The 24,299-nt window shown below is 46.7% G+C and overlaps 1 protein-coding gene across 5 annotated transcripts in view; it reads left to right on the top strand.

The window, feature by feature from the left end:
* The window catches only part of ITPR2 (inositol 1,4,5-trisphosphate receptor type 2), a 665,265-nt gene that overhangs the window by 478,500 nt on the left and 162,466 nt on the right, over positions 1-24,299 (top strand). For all 5 annotated transcript variants that reach the window (XM_033951965.1, XM_033951964.1, XM_033951968.1 and 2 more), the window contains 3 exons: positions 5,379-5,489; positions 15,785-15,880; positions 17,149-17,268. In XM_033951965.1, the coding sequence (XP_033807856.1) occupies positions 5,379-5,489; positions 15,785-15,880; positions 17,149-17,268 (327 nt within the window). The remainder of the gene's footprint in view (positions 1-5,378; positions 5,490-15,784; positions 15,881-17,148; positions 17,269-24,299) is intronic.

The raw sequence follows: 24,299 nt of genomic DNA, 5'->3' as shown, positions 1-24,299 counted from the left end.
ATGGTCCATCCAGTCTGCCCAACCTTACCCGCTCTTTAAATTACTGATTTAATTTAAATTTTCCTTTTTCTTAGCTATTTGAGGGGCCTAAGGCCCTGATTGGCTCAAAATTGCCAAGTCCCATTGCATAAAATGGGGTCTAAGGTGAAACAGCTCATGTTGACATGATTGTCCACGTTAGTAATTAATTGTTAGGCAGCTGAGTTCGTTCAAAGATACAACTGAGCTGATGATGCCCTCATATGGGATAATTTTGTAATTGGGTGCCTCCTTATAGACACTCTGATGCCATGTGGAAAATAAGAAAAAGGATCTGCAAAAGTTAGAGGAATGATCTAATATCTGGCAACTAAAATTCAATGCAAAGAAATGCAGAGTAATGCATTTGGGGATTAATAATTGGAAGGAATCATATATTCTGGGAGGTGACAGGCTGATATGCATGGACAGGGAGAAGGACCTTGGAGTGATAGTGTCCGAAGATCTAAAGGCAAAAAAACAGTGTGACAAGGCAGTAGCTGCTGCCGGAAGGATGCTGGGCTGTATAAATGGTTTGACTCTGAGACCACTGCTGTGGATGGACTATAACATTTGGTATTTTACAGTATCAAAACATTTGCCTACTCTTATGGGATGTGCAGAAATGTCTTTTTAAATCTATGCTATCTTTTTTCCAAATTCAAATATTAAACTAGAAACATGTATATATGATTAGCAATTCACGTCTATGCTGTAAAAGCACTGACTGCCACAAGAAATGAACATTTAACAAGTCAAAAGATTTCCAATTAGATAGTATTAGTCTCATTGCAATAATAATGAGAGTATTAAACAAGAAATGTTGAAATTCTGGAATTTGAATAGTGTTTCCAACAGTGGTCAATCCAGGTCACAGTTTATCTTCAAATTCAAGCTGTTTGAAGATAGTGAATCAACTGTTGTTCCAAATGTAGAAGATTGTTAAACATTTTGCACTGACTCCCCCATCAGAACTGCAAATTGCAAAATTACTATTGGAATTTTTGGCAGTGAGGTACATTGAGGGTTATGAATGTGGGCATATTTCAGGCAACTTTTATGTTATATAAGTCTAATCTAAAAGGGGTTGGGTATCTTTCCTATATTCACTTTTGCATATTATAGCATGGCCATCCCTTAGGGCATAGCAGGGACCGGCGCACAACCACTATATAGCCCCGGCTTGCTTCCCCAAGATGGAAAAAGTCCCTGTAGTGGTGAGCTTACCTAGCTTATAATTGTCAGAATGGTATTCCACAGGTAAGCTTTCAAAGAAATCAAACAGACTTTATTTAGCATTCAGGTTTAGCAGACAATGCAAAACAAAAAGGGTCCTGAAGTATCATCAGCAATGTAACAAAAAAAACCCAGTTCTCCACTGACCAGCCTGGTCTGGTCAACTCCCAAGTGTCTAATTTATGTCCCAGATTAGTCCAGTTACTTTGTCAGCCGCAACAACAGCATAGAACGCAAGTTCAGCATTACTCAGTCCTTTAGCACAACAGCAAAAAAAAAACAAAAACATATCATCTTCAACATTTAAGGATCTTCGCTCCTTCCAATGAGCTAAGGAGCACAAGGTTGGTGGATTCACCAAATCAGCACTTTGCTAATACAAAGCGCAAAAGAAACCCACAAAACCCTTTACAAAGATGACGGCCAAATCTTGCCACCAACCTTTAGGTCTTTTCCAGCTCCAAAAAAGGATAACACTAGCTGTGCTTAACTGCAGCCCAGCCTCTGCTTGCAGCAGCAGCCATTTTGTAACAACAAAAAAACTTCCAAAAGAGTACCTGATTTGTTAGCAGTTTCCCTTTCCAGCAAACACAGTCAATTCACCTTCCCAAACAGTGACACTTTCATCCACAAAACATTCCTGGAGTCAATTAGTTCTCCCAGCAGTAAGGCAACAAAACAAAAATCAGAAAAAAAAACTTTTGCAAAGCAAGCACACAGTCACCTCAGCTTACTTCCATTGCCTCTGGAAGAGCAAGTTCAGGCAGAGCATTCCAGTCCATGGCCTCTGATTCCTGGTTCCTCTGGGATTCCTCCTCCGCCTCTGGGCTTTTCATTTCCATGTCCTCCAGTGCTTGGGATGGTGGAGGCTCCTCCAACATGGGAGCTTTCCTGGGCTGCCTTCTCCTCTGGGTCAACCAACTCTCTAAATGCTATAGAGCTGAGGTGCCACACCCAGCCCTCCGCGGGGGAAGGGCTTTGTTCAACTCAGGCTGCCTTTCAGTCTGTTTGGTCAGCAATTTCAACCTGGGAGTTCTTAAAGGGGCCATACTTGATTTCTCTAGGCTATGATCAAAGTTCTCTCTGGTCTCAGCCTGAACTTCATAATTATGTTCCTGTACTGCAGAGGCATAATTGTCAGCCCTAACCAGCTTCACCGAGTAGTTTCTGTGGTTCTTAACTGGCACAAGGCTGGTACGGGAGTCGGGCTTGTGACAATATTGACTTAGTCAAGTCACTTTGCTAGATGGTAGAATTTTGAGAGCCTGGATGTTCAATAAGAGTGGTCAAACTGCATCAGCCATAATGAGGATTTGGTTTGTTGATTTGATACACCGCATTATACAAGTATCAAAATTGTTCACAATAAGCAATATAATAACAAAAAACTAGTAATGACAACAAATCATAAAAATATACCCCCCCCCCTCCTTTTACAAAACCACGAAGGTAGTTTTTAGTGCCGGTCAGCATGCTGAATGCTGTGCGCTGCTATGCCGTTCATAGGAACTCTGAGTGTCGGAGCAGCGCACAGCATTCAGTGTGCCAACTGGTGCTAAAAACTGCTTTTGAGGTTTTATAAAAGGGGGGGGGGATTTTAAAATTGAAAGATTAAACACAGAGGGCTGGATTCTGTGACTAGTGCCCAAGTCAGCAAATCATTCGACTACGCCAGTTACAGAATCACACCTATTCAGTCTAGATAGGCAATGAAATGTAGGCCCGGGAAACCCTGGCCTATATTGCAGCTGCTTATCTTTACCACTAGACCACAGCAGCCGATCGCAGCAGGGGAATTCCCCCTCTCCCATCATCTGAGTGGCATGGACTCCCACAAGCCGTAATTCTGTAACCAACACCCAAGATTGCTTGTCAATCATTCGAGGGCGCCACCCCCTCCTGCCGGCACCCCTCCGAACACATGACCCCCACCCCTCAAAGCCCACCCAGACCCCCCCATACCTTTATAAGCAAGGCTGCTGGCCGGAGGGATGCATGCTCTCTCCAGCAGTCAGGCCTGCCTCTTCAGAATAGCAGGCCTTCCCCGAATGCACCAAGGAGGGGCTTTAGGCACCTGGGCCAACCAAAGTCTTAGGCCTCCTTACCAGTGCATTCTGGGATGCACTGGGAATGGCCTAAGAATCCGATTGGCCCTAGGGCCCCTCCCATGTGACCTATGCTCAGCCAAGTCATTCACAGGATTGCGAGGCATCCAGAGTTTTTTCCATTGCAAATGCAAGCAGTGTCTCACTTCCGGTTCACCACACAATTGTTTCCCACGTACTCACCTTTATAGGACCCTCAGGGACCCCTGAAGAAGACTTTTTGTTGAAACGCAGACCGTGTTGGGTCCTGTATCCCTAGCGGACCAGGTCCTTTAAGGCTCTTATGTGGATGATTTACTTTTATGTGGATGGAATTATTTTATGTGGATGATTTTAGAGTCCATTTGGGAACATCGTCACTCCACAGAGTTTTTTTGGTTTTCTCTGGATTTTCTTCTTTGTGGATATTTTGGGGTCAATTCCTTTTGGTTGTTTTTGGCCATTTTATGCAGACATAGTTCGTCTCCAGAGGGCCAAAGGCCTCAGGCTGCCAGTTCAAGTGGATCTCCTTACTCAGGGTCCAGTTTCTATTGAGGATCTGGAACACTTTGGGCTTACAGTAGGTGTGGGATTTGGCGTCTAAGGCCACCTTGAGCAAGTTCCCTTTTAAGAGGCAGATCCTTTTTGGGAAAGGTCTGGATGACTTGATGACCAGCATGATGGATCATTGTCCCAAGTCCTTGCTGGACAGTAAGCCACGAGGTACTGGGAGTTCCAATTGTGGTTCCTTTCACAGCTACAGAAAACCATATTATGGGTCAGTGGGCTGCTCAATACAAAGGTCTTTCCAAGGGACCTAAAAGAGCCTCCACATCTGGCTTTTACCCCTCCACAAATCCTAAGAAGTCCCAGTGCTGCCAGATCAGACTTTGGTATCTCCTGCATAGGAGTTCTGAGAGACTGAGAGTTTTTGGGTGCAGATTTCATCAAACCAATGGGTACTGGACATTATTCGAGAGGATTACATTCTGTGGTGCATAACTTACACCTAGAAGAAAAAAAAAAGAATAGGGCAGAAAAATCCTACCAAATTAATGCCCTTTTCCAGAGGCAGACAGTAGTTTACAGGTTGCTATAAGTAAAGAAATGAGCTAGGGGTAGGCCTGCCAGATCCTCTACAACCTCTCTTTTAGAACCAGGCTTACTGAGGGTTAGGCACTAGGCCAGACATGGGCAACTCCGGTCCTTGAAGAACAGAATTCAATCAGGTTTTCAGTATTTCCCTAATGAATATGCATAAGATCTATTTGCATGCACTGCTTTCAATGCATATTCATTGGGGAAATCCTGAAAACCTGATTGAATTCTGGCCTTCGAGGACCAGAGTTGCCCACCCCTGCACTAGGCCATCATTCCTCCCCTCAAGATAAATTTTTAAAAAATGATTTGACATCGATATGTGAACATTTCTTAAGAAAGAACTGAATATTTCATGGGGTGTCCTAATTTTTTCACATGACTGTATAGTGCTACCTCTGTTCTGAATTTTCAGCTCAAGGAAGGTGCTGAAAAGGGGTAAAAATGGCAGATCTGCACAAAAACACACTTATATGCCCATTTGCAGACTAGTTCATAAGTGTTTCCGTGCAAATCTGCAAAGGGGGAGTGACAATAGGAGGAGCATTGGTGGGCCAGAAACATTGCCTTAAAATGTACACAGTGTTTTAGAATTTGGGCTATTTGCACCCAACTTGTGCACCAAGATTTACACATGGTTTTAGTTGGTGTAAGTGCTCATGCCCAAAGTTGAGCACAGATCCCAGCACTATGTGCTATTCTATAAATGATGCTGATTCCAGACCACTGTTCATTTCTGATTTTTTTCAGCATCAGATTTTGAGTACCATTTATAGAATTTTCACTTAATTGTCAAACAGCAACTACATGTGTTGTTTCTTTTTGGGAAAACCACCATTATTTATTCATGTACTGTAAGAAGCAACTAAGTACTTTACAACTATACTGGCTATTTGAAAATTGCCTTTTATATTCATGATTTTGGATTGTTCTTTTTTTTAGACTTGTATTGCTACTCACGAATCTAATGGAATTGACATCATCATAGCTCTTATCCTCAACGATATAAATCCCCTTGGGAAATATCGCATGGATTTGGTACTCCAGCTAAAGGTAACTCTATACACCTCATTTGCAGATACTACATTCAGAAATGTCAGATGGTGTTGTATAAATTGTGCTATTATGGTTTGCCAATAGTTCTAAGGGTCTAATTTACTAAGGCTTTTTTTTTTATAATTAAAAAAACGCTTAGTAATCAGACCTAAATCCAATGTTAATATATATATATATATATATATATTTTTTTTTAGTTCAAAAAATTTTATTGAAATGGGGTCCTTACCCTAATCAGAAATAGACTAGATATATTTTTAACTAAGACCAAAGCTTGAAAAACAAGCAAACCAGGCATTGTGAGGGTAATTTTATGCCAAACACAAAAAGCAGCACAACATTCCCATGAAGGCTAGCAGCATAGTAAAAAGAAGAGGGAAAGGGATGAGATGCTTTCCTAGGTGGGATCTTTATTTGAAATGTCACCAATTATCACAAAACTCCCCGGGTCCGGACGGAATCCATCCAAGGGTTCTGAAGGAATTAAAGGAGGAGATAGCGGAACTACTGCAGCAAATTTGCAACCTATCCCTGAAAACAGGCGTGATCCCGGAGGATTGGAAGATAGCCAACGTTACACCCATCTTTAAAAAGAGATCAAGAGGTGACCCGGGAAACTACAGACCGGTGAGTCTGACCTTGGTTCAGGGGAAAATGGCAAAAGCACTGATAAAAGAAAACATTGATGAAAATTTTGAAAGAAACAAACTTTTGATAACCAGCCAACATGGTTTCTGCAGGGGGAGATCGTGTCTAACTAACTTATTGCACTTCTTCGAAGGAATTAACAAACGGATGGACAGAGGAGACCCCATAGACATCATATACCTAGATTTCCAAAAAGCCTTTGACAAGGTGCCTCATGAACGTCTACTCCGGAAGCTGAAGAACCATGGGGTGGACAGAGACATACATAGATAGATCAGAAACTGGTTGGCGGGTAGGAAACAGAGGGTAGGGGTGAAGGGCCACTACTCGGACTGGAGGAGGGTCACAAGTGGTGTTCCGCAGGCTCGGTGCTCAGGCCGCTGCTATTTAATATATTCATAAATGATCTAGAAACAGGGTTGAAGTGTGATATAATAAAATTTGCGGACGACACCAAACTATTTAGTGGAGCTCGGACTAAGGAGGACTGTGAAGAATTGCAAAGGGACGAACAAACTAGGGGAATGGGTGACGAGATGGCAGATGAAGTTCAACGTTGAGAAATGTGAAGTATTGCATGTGGGAAGCAGAAACCCGAGGTACAACTATACAATGGGAGGGATGTTATTGAATGAGAGTACCCAAGAAAGGGACTTGAGGGTAATGGTGGACATGACAATGAAGCCGATGGCACAGTGCGTAGCGGCCACTAAGAGAGCGAATAGAATGCTAGGTATAATCAAGAACGGTATCACAACCAAGACGAAAGAAGTTATCCTGCCGTTGTATCGGGCGATGGTGCATCTGCATCTAGAGAACTGCGTCCTATACCTTAAGAAGGATATGGCATTACTCGAGAGGGTTCAGAGAAGAGCGACACGTCTGATAAAAGGGATGGAAAACCTTTCATTCGCTGAGAGATTGGAGAAACTGGGTCTCTTTTTCCTGGAGAAGAGGAGACTTAGAGGGGATATGGTAGAGACTTACAAGATCATGAAGGGCATAGAGAGTAGAGAGGGACAGATTCTTCAAGCTTTCAAAAAATAAAAGAACAAGAGGGTATTTGGAAAAGTTGAAAGGGGACAGATTCAAAACAAATGCTAAGAAGTTCTTCTTTACCCAATGTGTGTTGGACACCTGGAATGCGCTTCCAGAGGATGTAATAGGGCAGAGTACTGTACTGGGGTTTAAGAAACATAGAAACATAGAAAAAAGCAGCAGAAAAGGGCTATAGCCCTCCAAGTCTGCCAATTCCAAGTATCCCCTCCCCTGAATTTACTCCCTTAAAAATCCCACGTGAGTATCCCATTTTCTCTTAAAATCCGTCATGCTGCTGGCCTTTATCACCTGGAGTGGGAGTCTGTTCCAATGATCCACTACTCTTTCGGTGAAGAAGTACTTCCTGGAGTCGCCATGAAACTTCCCTCCCCTGATTTTCAGCGGATGCCCTCTGGTGGTCGAGGGTCCCATGAGCCAGAAGATATCATCTTCTGACTCGATGCGTCCTGTGATGTACTTATATGTTTCAATCATATCTCCCCGTTCTCTTCTTTCCTCAAGTGAGTACAGCCGCAATTTTTTAAATCTTTCTTCATACGTGAGATCCTTGAGCCCCAAGACCATCCTGGTGGCCGTTCGCTGAACCGACTCGATCCTCAGCACGTCCTTTCGGTAGTGTGGTCTCCAAAACTGAACACAGTACTCCAAGTGAGGCCTCACCATGGCTCTGTACAACGGCATCATAACTTCAGGTCTCCTGCTGACAAAACCTCTGCGGATACACCCCATCATTTGTCTTGCCCTGGAGGAAGCCTTCTCCACTTGATTGGCAACCTTCATGTCCTCACTAATGATCACCCCTAGGTCGCGTTCTGCCGTGGTCCTAACCAAGGTCTCACCATTTAGTACATAAGTTCTACGCGGGTTTCTCTTACCCAGGTGCATTATCTTGCATTTTTTAGCATTGAAGCCTAGCTGCCAAGTAGTTGACCATTTTTCCAGCAACAGTAGGTCGTGTGTCATATTATCAGGTAATAAGTTTTTGCCTACTATGTTGCAAAGTTTGGCGTCGTCGGCGAACAGTTATACCCTTCCTCTAAGTCCTTGCGTCATATCTCTTATGAATAAGTTAAATAGAATCGGGCCCAGGACCGAGCCCTGCGGCACTCCACTGATCACGTCCGATGCTTCGGATGGGGTACCGTTCACCACCACCTTCTGAAGTCTACCGCTCAGCCAATCCCCAACCCATGTAGTTAGAGTGTCTCCTAATCCTATCGATTTCAGCTTGTTCAGTAATCTTCGATGAGGGACGGTATCAAATGCTTTACTGAAGTCCAAATATACCACGTCCAGTGACTCTCCGGTGTCCAGTTGTCTAGTAACCCAGTCAAAAAAGCTAATCAGATTAGATTGGCAGGATCTACCCTGGGTGAACCCGTGTTGGTGTGGATCATACAGTTTTTCTTCGTCTAGGATTGTGTCAAGATTCTGTTTGATCAGTGTTTCCATGAGTTTACACACTATAGACGTGAGACTCACTGGTCTGTAGTTTGCTGTCTCTGTCCTGCAGCCCTTTTTGTGGAGTGGGATTACGTTGGCGGTTTTCCAGTCCAAGGGGACCCTTCCTGTGCTTAGGGAAAGATTGAAAAGAACAGATAATGGTTCTGCCAGGACTTCCCTTAACTCCCTGAGCATTCTGGGGTGTAGGTTATCCGATCCCATGGCTATGTTTACCTTGAGTCTTGATAGTTCGTCATAGACGCTACTGGGCGTAAATTCAAAATCTTGAAATGGGTCTTTCTGGTTATCTCCCGTCTGCAGCTGTGGACCAGCTCCTGGCGCTTCGCGGGTGAACACTGAACAGAAGTATTTGTTTAGTAGTTCTGCCTTCTCAGAATCTGATTCCGCAAAGTTACCGTCCGATTGCTTCAGGCGTACTATCCCATCTTTGTGTCTTTTCCTGTCCTCCATTCGGAGTTTGGCTTCTTTGACTGCTGTTTTGACAGCTTTAGATCTGTCTAGATAGTCCTCTTTCGCCTCATCTCTGCCTAAATGTTTGTAGGTGATAAATGCGTCTTTTTTCTGTTTAACTAGGTCTGAAATTTCTTTACTGAACCATTGGGGTCTCTTGTTTCTCCTGCGTTTACTTACTGTCTTTATGTATCGGTCTGTTGCTTCGTGTAGAATGGACTTCAGAGACGACCACATATCCTCCACATTGTCAGATATTGCTTGTTTATGTAGCTCCTGATGGACAAAATCTCCCATGCGGTTGAAGTCTGTGCCTCTAAAGTTGAGAACCCTTGTTGCTGTGTTTGTCTTAGGGAAACCTTTCTTGAGGTTGAGCCATACCATATTATGGTCGCTGGAGGCCAGTGTGTCTCCTACTGAGACTTCCGTGACGCTATCTCCGTTGGTGAGAACTAGGTCTAGTAACGCCTGGTCCCTGGTGGGCTCCAATACCAATTGCTTGAGACGTGCACCCTTTATGGAGGTTAATATTCTTTTGCTGCTACCTGTAGTCGCGGAGAGTGTGTTCCAATCTGCATCTGGCATGTTGAAGTCTCCTAGCATTACTGTGTCCCCGCGCAGTGTGATGTTCTCTATGTCCTCGATTAATTCCATGTCTTTGTCCTCCTGTTGCCTGGGAGGTCTATATATCACCCCAAGGTATAGGCATTTTTCATTCCCTCTGGCCAGGTTCACCCAGAGGGATTCCCCGGTGTATCTAACATCTGTGATTCTGGTGGTTTTGATGCTTTCCTTAGTGTATAGCGCTACTCCTCCTCCCAATTTACCCTCTCGGTCGCAACGAAGTAGGTTGTACCCTGGTATAACCATATCCCACCCATGCGATTCCGTGAACCAGGTTTCGGATATCGCTATCACGTCAAGATCGGCGTTTGTTATCTCAGTCTCTAATGCTAGAATTTTATTGCCCAAGCTGTGTGCATTAACATACATAGCCCTCCATATCTGTGAAGAGATTCCTTTACGAGCTAGTGTGGCTCCTAAATTATCAGTGATATTTCTCCCTGAATTATTGTGGATATCATTGGTGCAACTTGCCTCCTCAGGGTGGTTTCTTACTGCTCTAGGATATAAGTATGTACCCTCCCCCAACTTACCTAGTTTAAAGCCCTATGGAGTAGGCGGGCCAATCGATGTCCAAATACGTTTCTACCTTTTCCGGTTAGGTGGAGTCCGTCTGGTCCTTGTAGTCCCTGGAGCGTCTCGCCGTGGTTTAGGAATCCAAAGTTCATTTCTATGCACCATTCTCGGAGCCATTCGTTAGTCCGTTGAATACGCTCTTCTCTAGCTCTGCCTTTGTTTCTTACTGGAAGAATTGATGAAAAGACCACCTGTGCTCCTATCTGCTTCAACTTCTTTCCCAGCACTCCAAAATCTCTGGGGATGTTCTCTGTGGCATTCCTAGCAGTGTCGTTTGTGCCTACATGGATGAGAAACATGGGAAAATGATCGTTAGGTTTTAGAATTTTGTCTAGGCTAGTGGTAATATCCTGGATCCTGGCTCCAGGGAGACAGCAGACCTCTCTTGACTGCAAATTAGGCCTGCAAATTGGTCCCTCGGTGCCCCTTAGCATGGAGTCACCAATGACTACCACTCTTCGTTCCTTCCGACGGGGCCAGTCTGCGTGGTCTGGATTTGACGTTGTGAGCTGGGTATCCTCATGAGTCCCTTCTGCTATTTCCTCGGTGGTTCCATCCTGTAAGATCTGAAATCTATTTCTGAGAGTTAGCTGTGGTATTGATGAACGGCCATCTTGTTGAAGAGAAAAAGAAGAAGAAGAAGAGAGTGAGAATGAGGTGGGTTTACTTCGCTTGCCCGTAGAGGATGTTACTAGTTGCCAGGGGCCAGCATTTCCAATCATCTCCTTTACTCCAATCGTTGTGTTTAGTGCTGTAGGTTTGGGCGTGTTGAGGGTGGACCTGTCGTGGGTTCTCTCTGTGATGTGTGACAGTTCCAGGATGGCGTCGTCGATGAAGGCCTCATCATCCCTGATGCTCCTCAGGCACCTTACCTCCTCCCTGAGGCTCAGTAGTTCCTGCAAGATATCCTCGCCTAAGTTTCCTAGCTCCTCTGTCTGCGTAGAGACTGTAGTGCACTTTGGGAGGGGGAGGAAGGTCTCGGTCTGCACTGAGACCTCTGCCCTCTGATCCATGTCGCCCTCTGCCTTTTGTGTACAGACCTTGACCATCCCCTGGGTCCCTCCGGATGCTGGAGTGTCGATCTTGATAGTAGCTTTGGTACTCCGTGTCCTCCCTGCCATTTCCAAGTTAGAGGGATTTATTTCTGTAAAGAGAAAGGTTTAGATGTCAGAGAGTATGCAAGTTAGAGAGATTTATTTCTGTATAGAGAAAGGTTGAGATGTCAGAGAGTATGCAAGGAGAAAGAGGAAGATAGAGATACTAGAGAGTTTGGGAGTGTGTTTGGTTGTATATGAGAATGAAAAGTTTAGATTAGGCCTTGTGTTTGGTTGTATATGAGAATGAAAAGTTTAGATTAGGCCTTGTACAAGGCCCTTCTCAAGGCTCTTCGCAAAGGCGCTCTCGCTAAGGCGAGCGCCTTTGCCGCGTGCCGAACGGCTGCGCGCCGTTGGCTCGTCCCCTTTTATGGGGGGAGTTTGGCTGGTGACATCAGGGGTGGGCGGAGTTAGCTCTCGCCTCTTCCCCTGCTAGCACCACCTTCTCTGCTCCTCTCTCTGCTTCTTCCTGCTAGCACACTCTCCGCTTACTGTTCTGCTATGTGCTCAGGACTCTTCCACCATGTGCTCAGGTCTAGGCACAGCTCCTACAGTCTCCCTTCGGCTGGCCTTGCACTGTGGACTCTCTGCTGTTGGCTTGTCCCCTTTTATGGGGGGAGTTTGGCTGGTGATGTCAGGGGTGGGCGGAGTTAGCTCTCACCTCTTCCCCTGCTAGCACCGCCTTCTCTGCTCCTCTCTCTGCTTCTTCCTGCTGGCAAAGGGGATAGAAGGGTATAGATAGAGGATTACTGCACAGGTCCTGGACCTGTTGGGCCACCGCGTGAGCGGGCTGCTGGGCACAATGGTCCTCAGGTCTGACCCAGTGGAGGCATTGCTTATGTTCTTATGTAACTCAGCACTGAAAGTGTTTTGAGACAAAAGGCGACTTCCTCAGGAGTCTTCAATAGAGGTGTAGTGACAATTTTATAACAAGGCACCTATGTTAATAGGACAGGAAGTTGCCTATTTTATAAAAACACTTAGTTGCCTACGTGTCTTTATAAAATTGTAGTAAAAATCCTGTAGAATTAATGCTTATGTCGAAGGTACAGATATTATGCCTGCTTGAGATCAGGCGTAAATGTACATACATACGTTGCACTTCCACTCATTCTCTGAGGACCAACAGGATACCATATGCATACTGTTGGGGCACTCCCCGCCATCGTTACATGTTGCATGTAGACTTTGTGGGTATATAAGGTGGTTTGTCAACAAGTTGCCAATACAGTAACCATGGCTGTCATGAGGAAAAAGCATGATGTAATAGACATTGAAAAAGGCATGATCATTGGCTACTGGGCCAAGGGCAGCAGCATTTCAGAAATGGCAGAGTTTGTGTGATCTGTTCATAGGCTGCTGTGGTTAAAATGTATTGTAAGTGGATGAATGGAACTTTTCGATGACCTGACTTGGTAACTGTGGGGCAGCATGAGAGCTGAATGTGAGAGATGAATGTCAGTTGCACAGGTTGGTGTGGGCCAATCGGTACTCTACTGTGGAGCAACTCACCATCCAAATAAACTGGGGGTTTCCACATGTGTGTCCAAAATGACTGTGCAGTGAACCCTGTTGCAAATGGGGCTCCAGAGCAGACAGCTGATGACCGCACCCATGCTCATGAGGGTTCATCGCAAAAAGCAGCTGCAATTTGGACTTGCATTGACTGACAGAGGCTTGCCTTCTCTGATGAGTCATGTTTGAGCTCCATCAAATGGATGGATGTTACTGTGTCAGGCGTGAAACCACCGAGAGCACTCGGCAACTATTGATGGACGTACACAAGCTGGTGGCAGCAGCGTTATGTTCTTGGGAATTTTTTCTTGGTATGGTCTGGGTCGCTTGACACCCCTGGAAGGCACTCTCAACTGATATGATTATTCTCCATCCTTGCCGATCAAGTTCATCCATACATGTTGACGGTCTTTCCTATGACAAATGGGATCTTTCAACAGGATAATGCAACATGTCATACCACCAGAATTGTTTGCGAGTGGTTTGCAGAGCACAACTAAGACTTCCAGCTACTTCCCTAGCCTCCAAATTCCCCAGACCTTAACCCTATTGAGCACATTTGGGACCATCTTGATTGACATGTTTGATGAGTGGATCGGCCACCACGTAGTCATCAGCAACTGTCTGACGCACTACAGTCTGCATGGCTTGAGATTCCTCTAGCAACCACCCAACAGAGGGAGGTGGTCATAATAATGACACACACACACACACACAAGATGAGTGCAGCCGTCTCTGGTAGGGGAGAAACAAAAAAAAACATGACATTTGAAATCATTGTTTTATTATGACATACAGTATACAACATGAGCAACAAAGTCTAATTACAAACTGTTTGACTGTTAGCATCCTTCAAAGTAGTCTCCCAAGCTGTCTTGTGTTTCATCTAGTTCATGAGGGACACACTGTGAATGCACAGTATTACAAGTCATTTCTGTAGTACCACCTACATTGTGCAGTATGGGAGAAATGTCCAAAACAGTTGCACAGTGCCATAATCCTACATGACAATGCTATGAAGGATGTTAACAGTTAAACATACACTCAAGCTGATGGTGTGCTTGGTTTAGTGAAACAGCTAACATTTATTACTTGTTTGTTAATAAAACAATAATACCAAATGTCATGTTTTTGCTTCTCCCCTACCAGAGACTGCCGCACCTATCTCTCATCTGGTGGTGACATTAAGAAGTAGATGTCACACACTTTCAAACATATATATTACAGTAGATTTCCAGCGTTGGTGCATTTTCGAATTAAAAAAAATAGATGCCATGGCTTATGAATCAATCCTCATATACATATACATACAAAATTTGATATTTACAATAAGTCTGCACCTGTAGGAGGTAATTTTATAAAATGAGGTTATGCCAAAAGTAAGAATAGTCAAGTTCACATCTAAGCATACTTAAGGGCAGAGTTTAAGTAGAAAAACATTATGCATACTTATAAAATTGTAGTTAGTTATTGTATTTACAGTCTGCCTTTATACCAAGACAGATCACAATACAACATAACATGTAAATTAAATTATATAAAACAGTATAGGTCCAATTTCACATAGAAGGCACCTAACTCTAGCCCTCTCCCCATCTTAGAAAAATAAGGGGGTGGGGTAACAAAAGACTTGCATATCCTGCTATTGGTGTATATTACAGTGTCCCAATCAGTCCATATCCCCCAATGCTCCTCTGAATAGGTGTGCTTTTAGATGTCTCTTAAATGCAGTAGTATGAAACATGAGTCTTAGGCAATCTGGAAGATGATTCTATTCATTTTGCTCCTGCAGTGGAAAAAGTGCAAGTCTGTGTCTCTTCAAAATTAACTTACTTTAAGGATGGGATCAACAGATAATATGGTCTATTAGGTCTGTAGACTTTAAATCCAAGAGGTAAGATAATAAGGAGCACCCTGTTTCAGTGCTTTGTGGATGAAAAGTATGGCTTTGAATCATTCTGAATACAATGAGCAGCCAATGCAGCTCCATATGAAACTATATAATATATGGAAACAATGAACATAATATAGCAATCTGGTTGCAGCATTCTTTGCAACCAGAAGTGGCCTTGTACTTATTGCAGAGTCCAAGGTACAAGGTAATTTAGTGATCTAATGTGGACATTGTACTTTAAAGAAAGTCACCTAACGGGATCATGGGTTTTAATTTGCTCAGCAATCACAGTTTTAAAAAAATACCTCACCATAATCCAAATTGGTTGTTTGAAAGCTAAATGAGAGTCAAGGATAACCTCTAAGATATGCAGAAATTGCTGACCATCATAATCTCTGTTTTTCCAACATTCAAAATATAACCACAAAGCAACAGCAGAAAACACTTGTAGATGTTTAAGGACTTCATCTGAGGAGGGTGAAATTGAAAGAAGAATTTGGATGTCATTGGCGTAGATCCGATAATGCACATCCAGTTCCTTCAACCTTCAGAAACATCAGATAAAGATTGAATAGAATGACAGAAATGGAAGACCTCTGGAGCACTCCCACAAAAATTTGTTTGGATGAAGAAAAATTATCTCCTACCCTAATTGTCTGCCTGCCAAAAAAGAGCCATTGTAGAACTGCACGTAAACCCAAACAACTTAAAAGAACTCAATAAAATTTGATGATGTACAGTGTTAAATGCAACCGACATTCTGTAGCACTAGCAATATACTATATATGTTAGGATATGTGTGTGTGTGTATGTAGCTACTAACTGCTTTAGAGTTTAAATAAATTTAGTAAAGACAAAACAGCCTGATACCATACTCATAGCAGAGATAATGCTAGAAATGGCAGCTAAAATATGTATGAGTAGTGTTACCTTATCTGATAATATTTATATATAATTTGCATCTGCAGAACAATGCGTCTAAGCTTTTACTTGCCATTATGGAAAGCAGACATGACAGTGAGAATGCAGAAAGGATTCTTTACAATATGAGGCCTAGAGAACTGGTAAGAAAATACTGTCTCTTTTATTACATCAGAACTTTTTTATTTTAATCTGGATGTTGCCTATGAATGTTTGTGCTGTGTGATACTTTGAGGCTCATTTTCAAAAAAGAAAAACATAAGAAAGTGACATAAAGGAGCAGGTGGACATTTTCCTTGCCAAAATGTCCAAATCGTGAATTTCAAAACCTATTTTTATGCTATTTGTCTACAGTGTGTCTGAATCTCAAGGAGGCATATTGGAGGCGTGGTTTGGACAGGGCTAGGGTGGGCTTATGATGTGGATTTCCCCCCCCCCCCCAATAATTGAATATTACAGAAAACATTCAAGGCAAAATTTGAAGATTGAGGCTACACCTGTTTCAGTAATGAGTAAGTGCCAAAAAGGTGCCCAAACTGACCAGATGACTACTGGAGGGATTAAAGCATGAACCCCTCCACACTCCCCCATTGGTCCCTGACCACCTCCCACCCCCTAAAGATGCAAATAAAACAGTACATACCAGCTTTTATGACAACTTCAGAAGCTGTAGCCAGTCCTATTAGAGCAACAAGCAGGTCCCAGGAGTAACCTAGTGGTCGGTGCAGTGGACTATAGAATGGGGACCCAAACCCATATCTCAATCTAACTAATTCACTTGTAGTGGAACATGTGAGCCATCAAAAACTCACCCAAACCCTACTGTACCTACTTATAGGTTGCACCTGCAGGCATTAGGGCTATTGTAGACCTACTGTTGGGTACAGTAGGTTTTGGAGGGCTCACCATACAATGCAAGGAGGTTATGATGAGATGTGTATCTGGGATGTTTATGTAAAGTTCAATGCAGTGCCCCCTAGGGTTCCTACTTTGCATGTATGTGATTAGTAGTAGTAGTAGTAGTAGTAGTAGTGTGGTCAGTCTAGTAAGAATGCTGGCCCCTCCTACATCCCAATGGCTTGTTTTGTGCATTTTTCTTCTGGACTTTTTTTTTAATGGTTCAAAAAATAGACACATTGAGCACAAATACATCTAAGAAACTTCCATTTTTGAAACAAATACATCTAAGAAATTGCCATTTTTGAAACAAAAAGATAAGATATTTTCCTGTTTTGAAAATGGTCACATTCGCTACTGGATTTTTGGACATTTTCTGCAAAATATCCAAACTCAGATTTGGATGTCGTATCGAAAATGCTCCTCCACATCAGACACAGTTTAAATACATTTTCCTCTTTCAGTATGCTTTTTCAGGTGGACTAATTGATTCATTCTTGTTTCTGTCCAAAAGGTAGATGTGATGAAAAATGCCTATAACCAAGGACTGGAAGGTGAACATGATGAACACAGTGCTGATGATGAGGTTTCACCAAAGGATGTTGGGCATAATATTTATATACTGGCACATCAGGTATGTTATAGAATTCATATTGTGCTATCTAGATGCTGAATATTTGAATCTTAGACAATTTACATATAGCATGTATAGAGCAGGGATCTCAAAGTCCCTCCTTGAGAGCCGCAATCCTGTCGGGTTTTCAGGATTTCCCCAATGAATATGCATTGAAAGCAGTGCATGGACATAGATCTCATGCATATTCATTGGGGAAATCCTGAAAACCCGACTGGATTGCGGCCCTCAATGAGGGACTTTGAAACCCCTGGTATAGGGTTACCAGATTGGCCTTGTCCCCCAGCCCCGCTAAGTTCCACCCGATCCCCACCCCATTCTACCCAAGCCTTGCCCCAAACCTCTTTTCCTCAAGCTCGGAGCCGTGTTTGGAAGGCCTCCGAGCATGTGTGGGTGTGACACGATGATGTCACATGCATGTGACATCATCGCGTCGCACCTGCACATGCTGGGAGGCCCTCCAGACATGGCCATAAACTTGAAAAACCGGTCAAGCTGCTGCATTTTAAAAACCAGATTAATCTTCCAATGTTATTAAGTCTTTACCCTCATTCTGTTATTAGGTCTATGCCCTCAATCTGTTTTCTCCAATGTCATGTACCCTCCTGGAAATGTCCAGTTCTCTTCATATGTAATCCGCTTTGAACCGCAAAGTACAAGCGGAATAAAAATCACTAATGTAATGTAATGTAATGATACACAGACAGTCCTCTAAAAAGAGGACATGTCTGGGTAAATTTGGACATTTGATAACCCCAAGTATATACTCTCATGAATATTTAGAATGTATATACTTACTATTTTAGAATGTTTAGAAGTTTAGGCATGAGAAGTATGTTTCTATGTTTTTAGTTTGAATATAAAAATGCTGTGGTACAGTACTTGAATTGTATAATCAGGTACATGCAACCACTGAATTATACATATTGGAGCTACCATGTATGCACTTAGCAGCAATTAGGGAGTAATTCTATAAAATGAGTGCTTGCATTTGAATGCTAAATTATATGCATAACTAATTAGAATAATAGCATATGAGTGCACATATATGCATAAATTCCAAAATCCTGCTTAAGTATTATTTCGGAAATATGAAAATCGAAATTCAAAAGGCACAACCAAAGTATTTTTTTTTATCCCAGGACAAGCAGGCAGGTATTCTCACTAGTGGGTGATGTCATCCGACAGAGCCCCGATACGGACGTCTCACAAGCATGTCTTGCTTGAAGAAACTTAGAAGTTTCGAGATGCCCGCACCGCGCATGCGCCAGTGCCTTCCCGCCCGATAGTCCGGGCGTGTCTCCTCAGTTCTTTTTCTTCCGCGGAGCTGAGAAGTTTACTTCATTGCTGCGCCCATTCAATTCGATTTTTTTGCCTTCTGCATCGCCGCGGTTGAGTTCTTTTTACTCTTGCCGTATGTTGTTTCTTTCTTTGATTTCTTTTTTCAGAAAAAAAAAAAATTTTTTTCTTACGAGTCCGGGTCGGCCGCGGGACTTGGGCCCCGCGCCTTCGACCTTACGGCGGAGCTTTTCCGGCCTATGTCCCGGCCGATCACCGGTTTTTAAAAGTGTAGCAAGTGCCAGCGCGCAATTTCGCTCACGGACCCGCATCGACGCTGCCTCCAGTGTCTGGGTCCAGACCACTTTCCGAAATCATGCCGGCCTTGCTCCACTCTGACAGCGCGAGCATTTAAGTGTCGCTGTCTTCTGTGGGAGTCCATGTTCAAGATGGAAGCTGCGTTGGATCCTACAGCTTCGACATCGACTGGTGCTTCGACTCCATCTGCGAAGCCTTCGGCCTCCCCGGCTGTTTCGAGTCTTCTGAAGCCGGCATCGTTCACGCCGGTTTCGGCCTCGACCTTGGCGCCGGTGCCTTCCTCCGTCTCCTCGGACCAGGCGCCAACCCCTACTGTTCCACCGGTGGTGCTCAAAGTGCCGAAGGCTGGCAAGCAGAAGCACTCGGCACCGAAGGAGCGCGGAGACCATGCGGAAGGGCCCCCTTTTGGTGCGGATCCCTCCATATCGGCTTCGTTGCGGTCCCTTCTGGAGGCTCAGTTTTTGGATCTCATGAACACCATGGGGCCCCGGCTGATTGCCTCGATCCAGGGTGACCTCCCAGTTCCGATTCCGAGGGGCGGGCCGCCCCCTCCTCCTCCGTGCCGCTCGACCTCGTTGCTCGGCGAGGAGGAGCGGAGGTCGGCGTCCCGAGCCTCGAGGTCGGCCTCGGGCAGTGCCATGCCCCCCTTGGAGCCTAGTACCTCGAGGAAGGCCTCCTTTAGTGACATGCCTCCCTTGGAGCCTATTCCCTCGAGGAAAGCTTCCCTTAGTGACTTACCTCCTTTGGAGCCTGTTACTCCTCCCCATGAGTCGGTGTGGCGTCCTCCTTCGAAGCCTCCCAGTCCTGGGCATAGCCGGAAGCAGGACGAGTTCTTCCGAACCCCCTATCAAGCATGGGCGGCGTCGGGGGAAGCGACAAATCTTCCGCCTCTAAGATCTACAGCCTCGAGTCCTATCTGCTCTATGGAGACCTCGGGGGATCAGTATTCTACCAGACGGGCTCGATCCCCATCCAGACATCGTGAGGGGCATCGATCCAGACACTCTTCGAGGCATTCCTCTCGACACTCGACCGTCTCTCCTCAGAAGAAATTGCCTCGTATGGGGTACTCTGCTTCGGCTGGGTCTCCTCCTCCGGGACCGGAGTTCGAGGACCCCGAAGTTTTTTACTCACCCTGTTGTTCTCAGGCCTCGGTGGAGCCCGAGGCCTCGACTTCTTCCAGCCCTTCTCGGAGACTGGCGCTGGCGGACCAACTGTCTTTTTCCTCTTTCCTGAGGCAGATGGCAGATGACCTGGACATTACCCTCGATTCTGGCTCTCGATACTCCAAGGAGTACCTCGATACCATGCCTCCAGCCGAGTCCTTACGCCTGCTGCTGCACAAGCTCCTCGACCAGACCTTCATGAGATGTTTTGAGTCTCCATACTCTATCCCTGCGGTCCCTGGGAAATTGGATGCTCGGTACCGCAGGGTGCATCATAAGGTTTCGAGGGACCTCAGCTTTCCCATCAGTCCCTCCTGGTCGAATCCTCGCTCAAGCGGTCCCATCCGGCCCAGGTGTATGCTTCGGTGCCTCCAGGCCACGAGGGCAGAACCATGGATAAGTTTGGACGACGCATCTATCAGAATTCTATGATGGTGTCCCGAGTTCTGAATTATAATTTCCATTTTGCCACCTATTTGGAATTTTTTCTTCCTGTGCTTCGGCGGTTTACACCCTACGTCGAATCCCAGGCTCGTTTCGAGTTTGAGGAAGTGGTTGCTTCGCTGTCCCAGCTTCGACTTCAGTTGATGCAATCTTCCTATGATGCCTTCGAGCTCTCGGCCCGGGCGGCGACCTGCTCTGTGGCGATGCGCAGGACAAGCAGGCAGCATATTCTCACATGTGGGTGACGTCATCTACGGAGCCCCGACGCGGACAGCTTTTCAAGCAAACTTGATAGAAGCTTTCAAGTTTGCTAGTGCTGCACCACGCATGTGTGTGCCTTCCTGATCCACTAGAGGGCGCATACCCTCCTCATGGTCCTCAGTTCTTAGTTTTCCGCGGAGCCAGAAAGCCCTGTCTCTCTTCTCTCCGTTCTTTTAAGTGCCTTTCTAGCACCGCGGCTTCTTTATTTTGTTAGGGAGTCGCTGTGCGCTGTTACTTGATCGTGTATTTCTTTGTTTAAAAAAAAAAAAAAAAAAAGGACTTTTTATTGTGTTTCTACCCGGCAGGCAGTTCTTGGGCCTCAGCCATGCGGCTAGGCCTCTTTGGCTGCAGCTGTATTTTCTTCTTCCCTGGCCTCTCTCTGGGCTCACCTCGTGTGAGCAGGATGGCCGGGACCCTTGTTCCTTCGTTGGAATCGGACTGAGTAGCTTCGATCCCTGGTAAGTCTTCTTTCTTTCTTTTTGTCTTCTAGCTGCATTACCTCGGTAATGCCATCGGCTGCGTCTCAGGCATTCCAGGCATCGAGTGTTGTCGTGCCCGCCTCTACGAGACCTTCAAAGCGTGCCTCCTCCCATGGGAATACTCATATCGAGGTTGCCCTTATGGAGCGCACTGCTGCACCTTTCTTACCAGTTCATTGGTACGGTGCTGACTTCTGAACCTCGATGTGCCTCGACGTCGACTGGAGCTTCGTGCCTCGACGTCGACTGGAGCTTCGTGCCTCGACGTCGACTGGAGCTTCGGGCCTCGACATCGACGAGGGCTTCGGGCCTCGACGTCGACGGAGGCTTCGTGCCTCGGCGTCGACTGAGGCTTCGTACATCAGTGTCCACTGAGGCTTCGAATTCAGTGTCGACTGAGGCTTCGTGCCTCGACGTCGACCGAGGCTTCGTGCCTCGACGTCGACTGAGGCTTCGTACCTCGACGTCGACTGAGGCTTCGTGCCTCGACGTTGACTGTGGCTTCGTACCTCGACGTCGACTGAGGCTTCGTGCTTCGACGTCGACTGAGGCTTCGTGCTTCGACGTCGACTGAGGCTTCGTGCCTCGGCGTCGACTGAGGCTTCGTGCCTCGGCGGCGACGGAGGCTTCGTGCCTCGGCGTCGACTGGGGCTTCGTGCCTCGGTGTCGACCGGGCTTCGTGCCTCGACCTTGACTGAGGCTTCGTGCCTCGACGTCGACTGAGGCTTCGTGCCTCGAGGTCGACTGAGGCATCGAGTGCAGTCGTGCCCGCCTCTACGAGACTTCAACGCGTGCCTCCTTCCATGGGAATACTCATATCGAGGTTGCCCTTATGGAGCGCACTGCTGCACCTTTCTTACCAGTTTATTGGTACGGTGCGGACTTCTGACCCTCGATGTGCCTCGACATCGCTTGAAGCTTCGTGCCTCGACGTCGACGGAGGCTTCATGCCTCGACGTCGAATGAGGTTTCGTGCCTCCACGTCGACCGGGCTTCGTGCCTCGCCGTCGACTGGGGCTTGGTGCCTCGCTGTCGCGTGGGGCTTGGTGACTCGCCGCCGCCTGGGGCTTCGTGCCTTGACGTCGTTTGAGGCATTGTGCCTCGACGTCGACGGGGGCTTTGTGCCTCGACGTCGACGGGGGCTTTGTGCCTCGACGTCGACTGCAGCTGCCTCGACGTCGACTGCAGCTGCCTCGACGTCGACTTCGGCTTGATGCCTCACCGCCGCCTGAGGCCTTGCGCCTCGATGTAGAAGGCGGCTGGGTGCCTCGACGTCGTCTAAGGCTTTGTGCTTTGATTTTCTGCCTCAATGTCGACTGGGGCTTGAGGTCTCGATGTCGACGGAGGTTGGGTGTCTCGACGGATGCTTTGTACCTTCGACGTCGGCTGCGGCCGTGTGCTCTGCGTCACTTGACGCTTGTGCTTCGACGTTGCCTGAGGCTTGTGCCTCGACGTCGACTGAGGCTGGGGGCCTCATCGTCGGCTGGAGCTCTGTGCCTCGTCGTTGCCGAGGCTTCATACCGTCGACGGGGGCTTTGTGACTTGACGTCGCTTGGGGATTTGTGCCCTTTGGTTGGCTATGGCCTTGTGTTTCGAAGTCGACTGTGGCTTGGTGCAGCAACGTCGCTGGGGGCTTTTTACCGCGGCAGCGGCTGGGTTTTGGGCCTCGGTGTCGACTGCGGGTTTGCGCCTGGGCGTCTCCAGCTCCGGTTCGAGAGGGTTCAGACTCTCTCCCTGCTCCGGCTCTATTGCTCCCGCCATGCGGCTTCTCGCTTGGCGCCGAGTGTGGCTGAGGTTCCGAGCCTCCAGGCTCGTCTCGCTGCTTTTACTTGCGTGAGTTCTGCGCTTATTGAGGCCTCTCTTGCGGTGGCCACTAACCGCCTCTCAGATCGCGACCTATCGGGACGCCTTCAGCTACATCCCGTCTGCCCTGGTGGTTTGGACTCCTTCTCCGGAGGGGGCCTCCGGATGCCTTTCTTGTGTTATCTCGGCCTCCTTCGCAGCAGCCGCAATAGCTGCTGCAGCGCCGGGTTTGGGGTTAGCCGCCGGCTTCGGCGACTCCTGGCCGTCCTTTTGTCTATTCTCGCATAGACTCCGGGCTGCTCTCCTTCTGGGGATTCCTCCCCTCCCTTCGGGAGGGGTGTCTCCGTGTCTACGCACCGGGAGTATAGCCTCACTTCTGTCGGTCGGGCATTCCCTTCCTCCCATCTGCGTCTGGTCCTGGCCCTTCGTGACCTGCACTAGTTCTAGTAGGGGAGTGGGTCTGACTCAGCTCGCCCCAGTCTCGGGAGTCATCGGGGCAGACCTGGATCCTTGTCTCGGCCTCAGAGGAGGCCCTTGTTTGTTTATGCCGGAAGGTAGGCCCTCTGTCCTCGGTCCGCCTCCGGTCTTTTCTGCCTCTGCCTCGGCAGGCTACCTGTCGGCGCTTGTGTCGGCGGGTGTCTCAGCGGTCTTCGGCCTCGGCCGAGCTGATGCTGATCCTTTTGGGATCAGGGGTCTCCACGATGGATGTCCCGAGGTTCACCTCGTTTCATCTTCGTGTTCCCCACTGGACCCGAGCATCTTAGTGATGGCAGGATCGGGATCCCGCTTCCCAGCACATTGAGGTGCCTCCCTCCTTGACACGCTTGTTTCGTTGGTGGGCCACCTCTTCGTATTCCCGCATCAGAAGGTTCTGCCGATGGACTCCTCGGCATTGGCGACGGCCTTCGGACTCAGGGTCCTTGGTCGGGTGCGGACTGTCGCAGCCACATCAATCTGCTGGAGCTCCAGGCCATTTACAATACCGTCGTATTGGTTGCAAGATAGTGGGGTCCTGGTGTGTCCCGACATCTCGATGGCGATGTATTCGGTGACCAAGCCAGGGTGTAGAGGTTCCCGGTTACTTTGCAGGGAAGCCCTTTGTCAATGGCAGTGGGCGTTACATCACTGCTTCTTTCTTTGGGCGGTGTATTTCCGGGGCGTGCAGCATTGTCTGCTGGACACGTTGAGTCGCCCTTTTAGGCCGCATGAATGGTTGCTCCATTCTCAGACTCTGCGGCTTGTGGTTGTTCGGTGGGGAACCCAACAGGTAGTGCTGTTCGCT

This window comes from Geotrypetes seraphini, chromosome 7 (assembly GCF_902459505.1).
Source record: "Geotrypetes seraphini chromosome 7, aGeoSer1.1, whole genome shotgun sequence".
NCBI classification, from domain to species: domain Eukaryota; kingdom Metazoa; phylum Chordata; class Amphibia; order Gymnophiona; family Dermophiidae; genus Geotrypetes; species Geotrypetes seraphini.
This window is presented reverse-complemented; position numbering and strand designations above follow the sequence as displayed.